Source organism: Dermacentor variabilis, chromosome 10 (assembly GCF_050947875.1).
Source record: "Dermacentor variabilis isolate Ectoservices chromosome 10, ASM5094787v1, whole genome shotgun sequence".
Lineage (NCBI taxonomy): Eukaryota > Metazoa > Arthropoda > Arachnida > Ixodida > Ixodidae > Dermacentor > Dermacentor variabilis.
This window is the reverse complement of record NC_134577.1, coordinates 5,499,446-5,515,878: the sequence shown is the minus strand read 5'-3', so window position 1 is coordinate 5,515,878 and position 16,433 is coordinate 5,499,446. Positions and strand designations below refer to the sequence as shown.

Sequence of the window (16,433 nt, the reverse complement as noted above, 5' to 3'; positions counted from 1 at the left end):
CACTCCGTGCAGTACATTGAAAGTTACAGGTCGCATCAACACACCGGAAGAAAGGCTCCACCATTGTTATCCCCCAGAAAAGACACCAGAAAAGACAAGGGAGGAGTGCGGAATTGTTTTTCCTTGCTCACTTTTGCTATCCTCCCCTCGAGTGCTGTGCCGTCCTCACCGCACGCTCACCCACTCCATGCAGTACATTGAAAGTTACAGGTCGCATCAACACACCGGAAGAAAGGCTCCACCATTGTTATCCCCTTATCGCCTCCTTCACAATGCCAGCTGAATGGAAGGTTTACAAAAGGATCACTGGTACATGATAGTCATGACCCGTCCCTTCTCACAACACACGGCTCTCGCCACATTGGCGCTTTCACTTTGTCAACCTGCAATTTGACAGCTTTTACCTTGCTAGCATCACTATGTGCGATGAAGGGTGTGCAATTTATGTATACTTTTTGTGCAATTTAAGGCATAAAAATGCTAGCCATCATCTATTTTCTAAAAGATAGCTTTTACAAGTAAATATAGTAATGTTGCGCTTGTACCTGTCATAACTTCTCAAAATTTTTACCCATAATTTGGCTGAGAAACATTTAATTATTAGTGTAAGAATGGCCGTTTGTTTTATTTAAATGTGACCAATGCTTAAAAATATTTTGTGCATTGTGTCTCTCAGGGAAGCTGCTAGGCTGTACAATATACTTGAGTGTGAGAAAGGGTTAGGTTCTGACATAGATGACAGATGGCAAAAGTATGGCAAAAGTTCTTCAATTTTTTAAGTGCTTAAAAATGTGAAGGCGGAATAGCTTCAGCTTAGAATACACCACATTGGAAAATTTACCAGTGCAAGCCATTAGATGGAGATCATTTAATGATGCCTTTGTGGCATTATATCCATGCCAAATTTTTGCTTGAAGCATCTTTCAGCCATTATTTCTTGCTTTGTTGTTATGACTGCTTAGATCTAGCTCTTTTGCAGGCATCATGTCTGTGCTGTCTGAGATTCGCATAAGGAACGATCTTGGTCACCCTGTGTGCGACAACTTGCGTGTTGGTGACTGGCTCATGGAGTACATCAGCAATCGCCTTGCTCAGGAGCGTACCACTGGGAAGGCAAGGACTATTATTTGTGCTGTATATATAGTCTGTTGGACGTGGTACCCTGTCTATTAATGTTGATGTAGATGGCTACTCTGTGGTGATAGAAAAATAATTTTGCTTTGTATCTTGTAATTTTAAGAAATGAGAGTTTCACTGACTGTGTTGTTGCTATTTGTCCTTTGTATTATATGTTATTACTGGCTTTTGCAAGCACACACGAATGTGATTTGTACATACCTGCCGACTCTCCAGAATTTCTTGTAATGTTTACGGATTCGGGCTTGTTCTAAGATCTGATGGATGTTCCATCAAGTTTACAATAAGATTTTTGTTCGCAAAAAAATGTTGTGTTTAAATTGGTCTCTAACTACATATCGTCAGAAGTCTGATAGAGAAAAGACACAAGAGGGTTACATGCTTGAAACAAGTTTAAACAAGTTTATTCAGAGAAGTTGCTGAAGCAAGTGAAATTGGTGAAAACTATGTCGCTGAAAAAAATTATTGTGACCAAAAAACAGTGCATTGCTTGTGAGTTTGTGCTGTTCCAAGTTTGCTGCTGTTTCTATGATGTGAATCATTGTTATTAATGTGCGCATGTATCCCGCAATATGTGTGCTCAGGGCAAACTTCTGGTGTTGTGTCTGGGGGATTTTTACGAATGTTAAAGGGCACGTTAACCGCTCTGAGCTTCAAGACAAGTAGGCAGTTTTTTCCTTGTCTTTGCTATCTTTCCCATGGTTGCTCTGTCCCCCTCACTGCATACTTCTCTAGAAGATACGTTGACAGTAAGTCAGTACTAAATGTCAGATTTTTCCGGCTTGAAACGCCATCAACTTCCACTTATCAGGACTCTGCCACTCTTCGGCTTCGCAGTGTTGTTGCTGCTGCATTAGCAGTGCAAAGCATGCTACATGAGGTGAAATCAGTTGTGTGGTCGGTCGTAAATTTTGTTACCAAGGGCTTTCAGAGACTATTTTGTGTCACTGCATGCAGCTTGCCAAGTGGCTGGACCAAGTGTTTGCATCAGTGAAGAAGGCTCCTCGTTATCTGATTCCCTGTTACTTTGATGCTGTGGTGACCAGCACATACTGCATTGTGCTTGAGGAAGTATGGAACAAAATGTCAGAGTAAGCAGCAATTTCACTTCCTTCACTTTCGTTTCTGTTCCTTGACATAAGAGGTGCACTGTCTCGACTGTACTGTACTCGATTGTGCACGCCTCGTGCATTTTCTTGTTTACATGGGATCTAGAAGCCAGAAAAGGTATCATAGAATCGCAGTTTGACGACATACTAAACATTGGTGCCGGAAAATCGTGTGTTTCAGGAATGCATGAACCGGCAAAAAAATGAGCGCTACTCTATTGGGTCAATTTTTGTGTTCTTGATTGCAAACATTGGCCCTGGGAAAACGTACATAAGAGGAACATATCAACGAGGTTCTACTGTACAGCCTTACCATGGGTCAATGCACCCGCACTCAGTAGGGTGAAGAAGAGAAGGCACATTCGTAATTATGGCGCCTGTCTGTTGTAACTTTTTAACTATCAGCTGCTCACTAGCAATTGTGAGTCACTACCACTGTGGTTAACACCACACGGAGCTGCTTTGAGGATTTTAAAGTTGGGCTGTCACTTGTCTTTATGAACCATATCAGGGCTTAACCAAACCTGTGCTATTTGCACTCTCAAAAGTACTCTCAAAAGTGTATTCTGATGATTATCATCAGTACTAAAGATAAAGAGACATGGTGCAGTACAAAATTTTAGCATGAATTTATTGCAGTTTTGTAAAGAATGGTTCAACACTGGTGCGAGAACTGGCCCTGGGTTCAGTGGCTCTGGGTGGCTATGTTCCGGGAGCCCACCTGCCACCACTGTCGCGTCAGCTGACACCACCTCAACAGCCATACCGGATTGATGAAAAGACCAATGCTCGCCAGGAGACTTGCACCACCATTTCCGCAGGTAGGGGGCAGTACATTGGTGCAGGTGTTAGCTTTGGAGTAGACATTGTGGGGTCTCAAACTTGCTTTTGGGACAAAGAAACACAAAGTAGTAGAAACAATCCAAAGGGCATTTATTGTGCCTTTTATACAATAAACCAGCTAGCCAAATTACTGTACATATAGAACATGCTGATCGGCACTGACAAATCGAGGAAGTCCAACACACCGTGACAAGGTAGTAAGCCAATATGTTCGCCCCGTATCGGACACCAATGCCTAATTGTTCGCTCATACAGTCAAGCGAATGGTGATGCGTTTGAACAATCGTGTTCGTCCATCCCAGCACCTCGCTCTTGACACCTTTTGTGGGACTATCCTGTGAAGCATGCCGACCAATGCACGAGGCGTAAACGTGCGTTGCCGACCCCTAACCAAAGAGACGTATCCATGGTGTCGAGATACGCGAGCATTGGAACCTTAGTGCCATCTCTCGTGTAGCTCTGCAACTACCAATTACTGGCAGTGCACATGCAATGCAAGCAAGCCGTGTTTAAGAAGGTGCAAGAGCCATGCAGTGAAAACATCAGGGGGCCAGAGAGTGTCGAGCGTCCTCACAACATTGACTGCCTTTTCGGCAGCTGGTAGAATCTCTTGAAACTACCTTTTTTGTGCAGAGTTGCATTTGTAATCTATTGCAGATGTGATGTATCAACGCTGTCCATATCTTTCTCAGGTTTAATTTTAGCATGACACTGATTGAGGTTACTTAACCCTTTCAGGGTCAGTAACGTAAATATACGGCACCGCGAACATGTTGAAAATGGTAGATGCTGTATATTTACGGCACCATCTGTTCGTTTAAAAAGCGCGCCAATTTCCTCATTTTTTTTTTTCCCTGGCATGTGCTGCCACTATGTGGGACTACAGGGAATTTTTTTCTCGTGCCTCCCTCACTCGGTTTTCTAGAGATAGTTTGCTCTAAATTTAGAAAAGCTAGTTTGCTCTAAGATCATATTAAGTACCCCACTACCATTAAAAAAAAAAAGACAGCGCAAGAGCTGTCTCACTAGTAAAACTGAAGCCAAAACCTAGTGTGCTATCATCATCATCATGATAAAGGTGAACGGAATGGCCATGGCCATTGATATAGCCAATGCCATCAGTCCTCCATTAGCTGTTTATTCTCTTTTGTTACATTTCCCTTTGATGGAGGCTTTAATGTTCTGCCACTGCACGGTCTTGTTTGTGCCATTTTGGTGCAGTTATGTTTCTTTGTACTACTGTGGGCACAGAGTTCCTTCAAGGAGGCTGTCGGATCAAAAGGAGCATTGGATAATGTTCGATTGCACATTGTTTAGAATAGTTGTTGATGGTGCCACTTTAGAGGTGCCTTGTAATGTGCGTGGTTAGCTGCTGGCTAGAAGGAGGAGAAGGAAAACGAGAGGGTAAGGCAAAGAGATTGGCAATTGCTGGCTAATAAATTGCCATTGGGGGAACTTCCTTACAACCCTGCACAATCATAAGAGCAGATCTCGTGGTTGTAATTTAATCAGCTTTCACATGACCCAATGCACAGTTCAGCAGGAGACATTTTGCATATTAGAGGTATAGAAACCTCTGGACGTCTTCACTAAGTTTTGTTCAGTCATACATGTCTCATAGGGTATCATCCTACTTGCATGTCTTTGTTTCACGCTCTTTTCTTTTTTCTTTTGCTCACTTGAAGCACAGAGAATGCGCAAACACTTGTTGCAAGTTGAAATGGTAGAAATGGCATTATACTGCGATATATGTACAGGGAAATGCATTCTATTAAAAATTAATGAGGCTAGCCTGGTAATTTTTATTGCTAATGCAGCATTGATACGTATAAATTATAAGCCAGCTCTGCTGTATTTGTTGACTTTTTCAGTTCATATTGAGACCAGAGTTGCAGAGCGGCAACTTCTGAGTTCCGGAATCAATCCACATTTTAGACACCCAGAATGGAATGGGAATGGAATGATGACATCTGTTGGGCAAATGGAATGAGAAAGGAATGGGAACCAGAGATTCCGGAATGGGCACATTTTTTCACTCACTGTTGGGTATCCAGAAAACGCAATAACAAGCAGCCAGAGAAGTGTGCAAGAAGAAATGATGCCTGCTGATGTGAGGGTAAATGTGAATCAAGACAAATCATCCTGCAAAATGGATCAATATGTTTTGCTTTTACGTTCGTCACCAAAGTGACAGAATAATCTAGCTGGATGCATGGCACGCACATTGGTGTAAGATTATCTTGTGCTTTGCTCAAATAAAATATAGTTTCAGAAGAATTGCACATTTTTGAAAATGGTGGATTTTATTTAAAGGAATGCCGAACAAATCTTTTGCCACCCAGAATTTTAGCCCAAATGAAAGCTTGGGTGCTGAAAGTGGTTGACACAACCGTGTTTTGAAGCAGAAACCAGCGGAAAATAAATAATTTAATGCATTTTTCGCAAAATACCGCGTCTAGCGGCTGCATCATGAACTAGAGGAAGTGACGTGTCTGTAACATTGTCTGTGCCAGATACTGGCATGCCAGTTATTGCCCACGTCTGTCCACCCACAAGGACGGCATTGAACGATGTCTCATCTGCGCATTTGCTCGTGGCCGCCTACTTGTTTCCGCAAGTGTAGCTTGTGCCCAAGTCTTCAAAGTCACCGTTTGTGTTGTGTGCTGCTTTGTAATGTGATCACTGAAGCACCCGGCACAATGCAGGAGAATGCCTCTACGCTGCTGCATGCGAGAGTGTGAGAAAAGTATCGTAGGGCGAGATAAGCCGTGTCATACTTTTCCGACAGAGCTGTAGCTTGGTGCTGCGCGCCCATCGTAACCAACATGGGTACCATCAAAGTGTGACTTTCCATGCTCCGAACACTTCGATGATGACTATCAGACCAGCCCTGCTTTGCTGCAGAACTGCGGCATATCAATGAAAGAGCGATGCGCCATCGTAGCAGCAGGGTCCTTTACTGCTTTTCATCTGGTCAGATAGGGATCTAAAGAAGGAAAAGATGCCTGATTCTGCAACCCCTGAGGGAGCACGGCTGCCTGGTCACGAAACTTTTGTGTAACGGTTGTGGGGTCTCTCACACCCGTGCTCTTGGGACAAAGGAACGACAGTACACACTAGTGCAAACAATCACAAGGGCATTTATTGCACCTTTCATAGATCAGTGCCTGCTAGCCGAGTTGCTATCCACAAAACATGCCGATGGGCGCGCGACAAATCTAGAAGTCTGACTCACCGCGACCGGAAGCGAGCGAATATGTTCGCCCCATGCTGGATCCCAAGGCCTGGTCGTTCGCGTGTATGGTCACGCGAATCGTGGCGCGTTCGAGGGCGGCCACGCGAGGTGGTCTCGCAGAAGCATGGGTCGGCGCGCACGCCGGAGACGTCCCCGCCGTGCGCCGACCCGCCGGGCAAGAGGATCGCTGCACGTGCGGCACGACCGTCCCGCTTCCTGTCTCGAACCCAACAGCCCGAGCGCCTTGTCTCCCGACGCCCGAGTAACCCCGCAGCGGCGCGACGCTCGCGCCATCTCTCGCACCGCGCTTGTACCACTCCAACCGCCGCGGGCGCCAGGCCATGCGGCGGGCGAAGCCGCCCTGCAGGAGACGAGCCATGCGGGAAAACTAGATCTCAGGGGAGGCGTGAGAGTCACGCATCCCCACATCCCCCCAACCTTAAATCACTACATATTCCGGCGAGACATGTGACACGGTCTAACATCAAACTGTGCTTCGCAAACAAGGTAGAACATTAAACAGTGGTCGCGCCGAAGAAATGTCCGCACGCTGTCCATAACATGCGAGCCGACATTGTCCTTGGGTGCACCGCTGGCGTCCGCCGGTCACAGCGGCAGCTTTGCAGACTCGACGGCACGATGCCAGGCCAGGACTCCGGAGACGACGACGCAGTATTCGGTACGAACAAGCGTCGCTCGCGCCGACGCGCCCTGCTGGGAAGAGCCGCCGTAGCTGTCGGTGACCGCCGGCTTTTTTGTCCGCCACCGAGGGTTGTGAGCTGGATGCAGGAGGCCGCCGAAGTCGCCGCGCCGAACTGGCCACAGCATCACCATCGCCCGGGGTGGCTCGATCGTAGTCCGGGGCAGCAGCAGACCACGTGCAGGTGACGGCAAACCAGGGGTGACTCCAATCACGCTGCGTAAACTCAACATACTCGGCAAACACTAAAGTAGTGCAAGGGAGAGGAATTATGCATGCGCATCACCCACGTGGTACGATGTTCAACTCGGCTAGCAAAGATCGGGCAGCTACTCAGATGCTAAGTTCACGTGAACGAAGCTCGCTTTCTTGAGTCGAACGAGTAATTTCAATTCGTGCGAGGCTAACTAGAATGAGGGAAGCAACTTGCAACACCTCAACGCCACGGTCCACCAGGTTGTGTCCCTTCACGTGCGACAGGCAGCTTCGTAAAGCCTTAGGCCTAAAGCGTCGCTACCCTGACAACAACCGGCATCCAAAAACACCCAAAATGAGCGCAAAACAGGCAGCCGCGAGGAGACGTCAGCTCTGTGAGGTGGTCCTACTCCGCTCGGTGCACAAAGCATCCGAGTTGACGGCGCCCACCGTCCCAGACGGTGTCGGAGCGCCCGGTGCCAGGTCACAATACCAGTCAGCCCGTAATGGCACCCGTGGCCCGCGGCCACCCGGCTCCCAGAGCCGCGACTTCATCAGAGTCAAAGAGATAGGAGAAGCTAATTACATGAGAAATTCGGACCACCCACGAGGCTTCCATACTCACTCGCTTCAGGCTTGCCACTGCTCTGCGGGCGCCCAGCCTCGCTCTGCCAGGATGCAGACCACGTGGCTCTCGTACTGACGAATTTCATTAAAAAAAACACTTGCGGAAAGGCTTAGCATGTTGACATGTTCAAACACACTACAGCCACCATCACCTCGCTCAAGAAAGCACGCCGCCGACGCTAGCGATCAAAATTCACGCTAGGCCTACGCTTCGGTTCAAACAAACGTCTCGAACGAAGCAGAACTGTTAAAACTATCGTCCGATGCCCCAAGACGTCCACGTTGGGCAGCCAGATGTGGGGTCTCTCACACCCGTGCTCTTGGGACAAAGGAACGACAGTACACACTAGTGCAAACAATCACAAGGGCATTTATTGCACCTTTCATAGATCAGTGCCTGCTAGCCGAGTTGCTATCCACAAAACATGCCGATGGGCGCGCGACAAATCTAGAAGTCTGACTCACCGCGACCGGAAGCGAGCGAATATGTTCGCCCCATGCTGGATCCCAAGGCCTGGTCGTTCGCGTGTATGGTCACGCGAATCGTGGCGCGTTCGAGGGCGGCCACGCGAGGCGGTCTCGCAGAAGCATGGGTCGGCGCGCATGCCGGAGACGTCCCCGCCGTGTGCCGACCCGCCGGGCAAGAGGATCGCTGCACGTGCGGCACGACCGTCCCGCTTCCTGTCTCGAACCCAACAGCCCGAGCGCCTTGTCTCCCGACGCCCGAGTAACCCCGCAGCGGCGCGACGCTCACGCCATCTCTCGCACCGCGCTTGTACCACTCCAACCGCCGCGGGCGCCAGGCCATGCGGCGGGCGAAGCCGCCCTGCAGGAGACGAGCCATGCGGGAAAACTAGATCTCAGAGGAGGCGTGAGAGTCGCGCATCCCCACACGGTATGGGAGAGCTTCATATAGCATCCGCATCAGATGCACTACAGTGCTGGCGGAAGTAAAAGCTGGACTAGAGCAGACGACAAACAGACACCACAGACGTTCTATGCGTACGCTTGCTATTGCGCATTGGTCGACTGCCTGTATCAGCGTGTGAAAATCGTCGACACAACGTGCAAATTGCCACCCTGTTTCTGTATAGTGTTCAGAAACTTAAGCGCAAACAATTTCGAAACAACTTCAGTGCTTTGTTACAACAATGCCTACTGCTGCAGCTGCTGCTGCAAGCTAGTACACATGACGTCATGACAGTTGGCGTGCAGCCCCGCGCACATTGGCGTGCAGCTGCCGGGCGCTCACAATCCTAAAAAAATGCAGCTATCCATTGAAAAATATGTGAAATAAGCACTGCGTATCAGAACAGTCGCGTCTTCTGAGTCGAATTTTGATGCATCCCTAATTTTTTCAGATTTTTTTTCAGTATCCCTTTAAGCCTTGCTTGTATGCTAATGCTAAAATTTTCACTATACATAAAGGAATATTTACTGAAACCAAATTGAGAAATGGCATGTTTTAAAAACAGATGTTGGAGAGATTACAGGCAACAATGTGATGCAGAGATAACTGGTCACAAAGCATGTCTGTCCTTGAGCAAGAAAAAAAGAAATAGTGCATCACATTACTTGTAACACCAAGATTTAAAAAAAATGTTTTTTAATTACTAGGCACGCAAAGACACGAATAGTAAGCAACTATAGAGAAAGTGTTCAATTTACTGTAATTGGAGGAACGGAATAGAGCACCTCAGCCACTCCAGGAGTGGGAATGGTCCAACATTCACCATTCTGAGGTGTTAAAAGAAGTGGAATTACGGGGATTTTCACTCTCCAGAATGTATTAGAATAGGAATAGACAGCCTCACTTCACAGCTCTGATTGAGACCATGTGTTGTGTATAGATGGATGTTTTTCATTGTGCCGAAAGTGCTTATTGCTGCACCAAATTATCTTTCTTCTTGCACCAAGATCTGTGCAAAACGGTGAAATGCTGTTCCACCACTTACATGTAGTTGAGCCAAAAGCATTGTTTAATTGTGTTTCGTATGGTTGCTACTCTAACTGGCAAACAGACTGTACACTTCCCGGCTGTAAGAATTACATAGTGTGAAGCGGCTAGCCCACGACCCTGAGCAATGGTAGAGTCCTTGTTGTGGGGCGATTGCTGCTTTGTTGGGTGCTGTGTGCAGCTTGCCTAAGTCTATACTGCATTTTTCACAATGTCAGCATAGTCCATATCATGTTTGTCACAATACAGTCACCAACTGATAATTTGGACTCAACAGGAACTCCTGAAAAGTCAGAATAAGTTAGGGTCTGGAATAGCGGATTCACCAGAAAATAAGTGATGATATCTCACAAGTGGCCGAAAAAAGCTTGTCAATGCACTTCTACATTCTCATACACTTGCCTCTAACTTGGTCAGTCTGCATTTTGACCATTGTCATGCTGTCGCTACAGGTAGGCGAAAGTCTCTACCCCCTGGTAACACAATGGAAGTGGACCGTGCTGCAACAGTCCAATGATCATGAGTTTCTTTGCAACAGTCAATGTCTAGCACTTCCCTCGCTTAATCGCTGCCCCTGACAAAATTGCATAATAGTTGCCCAGGGCTGTGTCTCTGTTGAAAATGTAAGCAAACGCTGGACTCTGCAGAACTTGCTCTGCTCACATGACAAACAGCAAATAGAGCCTTCAAAACTCAGCAGCCTGACTTGGCTTGCCGCATGCGTTGGGCACAGCCTGTGACTACTGAATTGACTTGACTTCTCTAGTTTCGTTTTTGAGAAAGCAATCGGCAGCATGGGGGGGGGGGGGGGGGGCGCTGACGACCATGTTGCCAGCTATGTATCAAAACAAAAATATTGCTCTTTCTGCCCGATTTAGTGGTCAAATTAGCATGTGGTCAGGCAGGCAGAGTCTGAATTTTCGAATAGCATGCTGTAAGGTGTTGGAAATTTTGGTCGTCCTTATATATAAAGTCTGTGGGACCAGTGGTGGTGCCGCAAAGCTGTCTGAAAGATTGAGCGTGTGGGAATTATCAGTGCCTGAATTATCAGTCAGTGAGTGTATCGGCATTGTTTACAGTAAAGCTAGTCGATGCATTGACGTTAAGGTGACTCAATTGTACTGAATGAGCTGATAACGAAAAAAGTACCTTGGTGAGCTTTCTTATGGCCTTAATGCAACATGTAAAGCCCTAGACCAGAGATTAAACATGTATTTTGTGGATTGTCCTTATGGAAGATTTCTGTGACCTCCCAAGCAGTTGCCCAAGCAGATGTCAGATGTCAGAGAAGCTATGATGCTGGTAAAAAGAAAATAAGTGAACATCATCACATGGAAGTGTAGTTAAAAATAATTAACTAATTAAATTTGGCTCTAGGTTATCCAACCACTGATACCTAGTACTAGGGTAGCACTGAATTTTTGCCTCCTCCCTGTAGTAATGTCTTGCTAATGTGCCTGCAGGACTTCCACACTTTGCAGCTGGCTATATGAGAAACTGGGGCCGAGACACATTCATTGCTCTCAGGGGTCTCTTCTTGCTGACTGGCAGGTTCCAGGAGGCAAGGTACGAATGCTTTTGAGCTGGTGCTGCAGCTTCTGAGGTAATCTATTGCACGGGGAATGTGCGGAAGACATGTCACAATGATTTAAGGTGCAAAACGGCGAAAAAGACAACTTGCACAAGCAAGAAGAATTTAATTACAGCCTCATCCTGTTGTCTTGTTTCTTGTGTACTTCGTGTATTTAGTTGGTTTTTCACATTTAATAATTATGACAAGTGGCCCAGCTTTCAACCTTGTTGATGTCGCAAGTTGTGGTGACTTGATAAGGAAGTGTTTGACGTTGCTTTCAATTGGAAAAATTAACTCTGCAACATCTGTCAGTTTTACGCACAGGAGGAGGACCCAAATCTGTGAAAAGTCTGAAATCTGGCAGAATTACTGCAGCAGTTTGAGAGCAAGAGAAATTGAGAGGAGAAGGTCTAGACTTTGTCTATATTTTCTTGGTTTTATGAATCACCTTTTTCATTTACACAGTTGCTGCCAGCATATAAAAGAAGTATAATATGTAATACAGTTAAACCTCAATATAACAAACTTCAATATAGTGGAATTCTCTATATAACGAAGTATTTAACTTTTCGTAACCTCTTGTCCATAGAACACCATGTATTTAGAACCTCAATTTAACGAAATGTGTCTGTGTACGATTTCAATATAACGAAATTTCACTGCCGCCGCAAAGGAATGCCGAGACAATAAATGGAAACTTCCGCCGACACAGATGGTCAGATAATTGAATTACAAGCGCCTGCTTGCAAACGCATCTCTTAAATCGTGCACTGTGCGACAAGAGCGACGGCCGAAGTGAGGCCGCATCGTGTTCAGGATAAAGTCCAAGTGCAATAAGATCCTATCGAGCCCCGCGGACTGTGTACTTTTTAGGTGCGAGTGAAAGTGTGTGAGGGTGGGACAAGAAAGTTGGTGGCTTCACAAGTGCCGCCTTCCCACGCGAGCAAAGGGAAAGAAGGGGAGCGAGCTTGCGGTAAGCGTGGATCAAGTATGCGCGAGGAGGCGGAGTAAGTTGGCGTGCGTCTCAGCCGTGGCTGCGCATGGCTGTAAGCGCGGCTGAGCACATGCGCTGCCTTGCTCCATGCTTTAGAGGTAATCTGCCGCGTCTGCAAAGAGCAGGCATGCCAAGACGGCGTGGCACAATGTAAGTTGTCTTACCGTGCATTTGGTATTGGAGGTTGCGTAATCTCGAGTTTCGGTAACCCGTTAGAGCGAGAGGGAGACCAAGCATTCGCTCCGCTGCTGGCGCTTTTTCTGATAGCGTCGTGCCAGTGTGGCCGACGATAGCCACGGGGGCGGAGTGCACGCGAAAGGATGGCTGGGTTCGCTTAATTCGTACTGCCATGAAGACATAGTCAACGTACATGGCATGAAACTATCATTCGTCGCCAACTCCAAAGTTTATCAAAATAAATTGTTTTCTCATTGAAATAAGCTTACATTCGGCTGCCTGATAATTTGGAAAATTTTGCGGCCCCTTCCAGTATAAGAAAAATTGATCGGCCACTGTACTTATTTGCATAAAAGGTTGAATTTCAATAGAATGAAATTAACGAAGCAAATTGCCGATTTTACCGACTTTCTATATCAAGGTTTAACTGTAGTAGCGTTTCCAGGACTTTAGGCTGAAGATCGTTCTCAGCCTGTGTAAAGCCCTTTCTTCATACCTCAACACAAAAAACACCTTCGTTTTATTCCTGATCAACAAATCAAACTTCAGCAGAGCTTGGAAAAGCCCTCATTGGTGGAGGATCATAATTTTGGGTGATGTTGGGAAATGTCATAAAACAAACACGTGGATGCTGTATACATGCTTGTTTTCTAAAATTTCACAGTACAGCTTAAAAAACTTGAATCCAACTTCATTTAGTGCCTTCTTTTCACCTACCTGTAAGAGGGAAGCTTGGTTCTAGACCAAAAATTAACGAAAAAATATAGTTGTTCGAGTTATGGCACTAAACACTTGTATATATATATGTAATTATATGTGCTTATTTTGAATATGAGGTCCATTTTCTTGTTTGTGTCATTTGGTTCTAATTTTGTGCAAGCTTGCTTTACTTAATTTTTTAGAAAAGTTGCGCGAAATTAGCTTCTTCGATTTCTGCATCATAACTCAAAAAATAAAGCTCTATTTATTTATTTATTTTTTCATTTAGGAAAGTACTGCCAGTCCCAATGCCACACTTTAGGCATGAGTGGGTGATACATTGGAAGTAACAATAAAGAAAAATTAAGTGTATAAAAGGAACAATGTGAAATGTAGAGCTAACAAAATACAGTGGAAAAATGATCAGTCATTCAGAAAAAAAGCCCGAATGAGATATAGAGTAAAACAAAGTGTGTGTGTGTGTGTGTGTGTGTGTGTGTGTGTGTGTGTGTGTCTATATATATATATATATATATATATATATATATATATATATATATATATATATATATATATATATATATATATATATATATATATATAGAGAGAGAGAGAGAGAGAGAGAGAGAGGGAGAGAGGGAGGGAGGGAGGGAGGGATGGCAGGGAGGTTAACCAGACTGAGTCCAGTTTGCTACCCTACACGTGCGGAAAACAAAGTAACATAATGCTACAGCAACAGGGCAAATACAACTTATATGCTATAGTTAGTAGCGCCGAAAAGGATAGAGGTACTGTACAGAAACATGACGTCGAATACCAAGTAGAACAACTGCATCAGATTATACTGCAGCGGCGGTAAATACCACCTAAGACGATAATAATGCCGAGTACAACATAGTGAGAGCACACGAGAGCAAGTACAAGTACTAGTGCAATTACAAACAAGGACAAGTACACGAGACACAAGGGGTTTAATTTCGTAGGTTGCTTTAGCTAGCGACTGAGCATGTGTTGGCGGGCTAGTTGGTTAAGCATGATTATAAAGACGGCGCCGAATAAAACAACACACGAAGAAGGGGGACACGAGACAGCGCCTACGTGCTGTCTCGTGTCCCCCTTCTTCGTGTGTTGTTTTATTCGGTGCCGTCTTTGTAATTTAGCTAGCGCCCTTCTTAAGTATCAAAGTTTTCTGAAAGCCTTATTTTTCAATATATGGTGTGTGTTTGTCACATGTTAAATTTGATGCAATGACAAAGCCTAGGCATATATGTGCTGAAACAAAAGACAAGTAATTATTGCCCAGTTTTTATTGAAATATTTAAGGGTCTTTCTTACAGGTTACATTCATTGCCGCAGTTTCTTCCACATTAATGTTCATTTGCCATGTGGAGCACCAATTCTGAATTCTAATTAAAGAGTTATTCAAGAGGACTTGATCACTGTGGGTGTTAACTTCCTGATAAAGCATACAGTCATTGGCAAATAGCTGTCTTGGTTGGGATGTAATGGACAATGTCATTAATAAAAATAAAAAAGAAAAGCAGCCCGAGGATGGACCCCTGTGGTATGCTAGACTGAATTGGTGCAGATGGTGAGTTGATGCCATGAATTGTGACACACTGATGCCTGCAGTTTAAGTATGCTTCGATCCACGCTAATAAAAATTTTTTTTTAAGAATTGGTTTTTGTTTGGTAAGCAGTTTATGGTGTGAAACGTGATCAGATGCTTTTTCAAAGTGTAAGAATAAGATGTCAGTTTGGATCTGTTTGTCTAAATCGAGGTCATGAACCATTTGAAGTAGTTGTTTTCTATGTGGCCTATCGGCAATTACAAAATATTGTCAACTGCCAATTATGCCTGATTGATGATCAGATTCTTTAGTCTAACGTCAGGCTGCCCGTTTGAAGGGGTACTGACACAATATTTTCAACTATTCATTTCAGTCAGTAAATGAAGGTCCTAGACCTTTAGGCCCTAGAACCCTAGAAAAAATAGTGACAAGCCTTGGAGCACTGTTAATAATTTCATATAACAGCTTTTCTAGTGCAAGATTTGATTTCATTTTCCAGGAAAATACTGTGTCTTCGTGACGTCAGGACATAGTAAGTGGGAGCAGGACGTTGTAACATATTGAGTCTTGCTCCAGCTTGCCCAGTTGTCCGCTGTACTGCTATATTGGCTCTCACAACTAGTAGCAGCATATGAGGCAACCAATCAAGCTGGAGCGAGTGTACTAACGTCGCAGTGTCGTGTTCCCGCATGACCACATACTGTGTCTTGACGTCGCAACACAGGATCTTGGAAAATTAAACTGAAACTGGCTTTAAAAAAGCTATTATATTAAATTATTTACAGTACTCTGAAACTTGTCACTGTCTTTTCTAAGGTTTAGAGGTCTACAACCTTCATTTAATGCAAAAAAATTAATAGTAAAATTTCATGTGAGTACTTCTTTAAGCTTTTGTATGGTGTCATCAGTTATATAAGCTTGCCAATGTATTCGCTTCCCATTTTGCAAAATTTATTCGCTTCACAGAGAGCCCTCCTTCCCAATGCTAGTGGTCAGCCCGCACTGCATCTGTGCTGTCTGCACATGGTGCAGGTACATTATCCTGGCATTTGCGGGCTGCCTCCGGCACGGTCTTATTCCTAACTTGCTGGACAAGGGCACGCATGCACGATACAATTGCCGTGATGCCATCTGGTGGTGGCTGCAGGCGATTCAGGACTACTCCAAGGAGGCTCCCGACGGCTACCTCATCCTCAAGGACAGAGTGGCACGCCTTTATCCAACTGATGACAGTCCACCACAGGAACCTGGTGTCAAGGTGTGTTGGTCTCCTCCAAGGTACTGCACTTGCATTCAAAACAAGTGGAACACTGAAAAAGGGGACAGTCCCATTTGGCATTTGATTTCATTAAAAAAGCAACCTCTCCAAAGGCAATAGAACCAAGAAGGAAGGGACACAGGTACAACAATTTGTTTTGCCGCTGCTTCCACACATGTTGTTCTCCCAGATGCTGCTAAAGCGTCATCTGTTATGTGTGATGAACAAAGGCGGGGTTGAATTGAAACTGCAGTGCATGATTACTTCATTAAATTGAGTACTTTAGGCTAGTAAAAAGCTTTGTTAAATTGATGTTGATGTTTGACTTGCTAATCTCTCTATACTAAATCCACAATTA

At 45.1% G+C, this 16,433-nt stretch overlaps 1 protein-coding gene across 3 annotated transcripts in view; it reads left to right on the top strand.

Moving 5' to 3' along the window:
- The window catches only part of LOC142559762 (glycogen debranching enzyme), a 152,236-nt gene that overhangs the window by 64,522 nt on the left and 71,281 nt on the right, over positions 1-16,433 (top strand). For all 3 annotated transcript variants that reach the window (XM_075671390.1, XM_075671391.1, XM_075671392.1), the window contains 5 exons: positions 980-1,113; positions 2,095-2,228; positions 2,886-3,067; positions 11,267-11,369; positions 15,850-16,075. In XM_075671390.1, the coding sequence (XP_075527505.1) occupies positions 980-1,113; positions 2,095-2,228; positions 2,886-3,067; positions 11,267-11,369; positions 15,850-16,075 (779 nt within the window). The remainder of the gene's footprint in view (positions 1-979; positions 1,114-2,094; positions 2,229-2,885; positions 3,068-11,266; positions 11,370-15,849; positions 16,076-16,433) is intronic.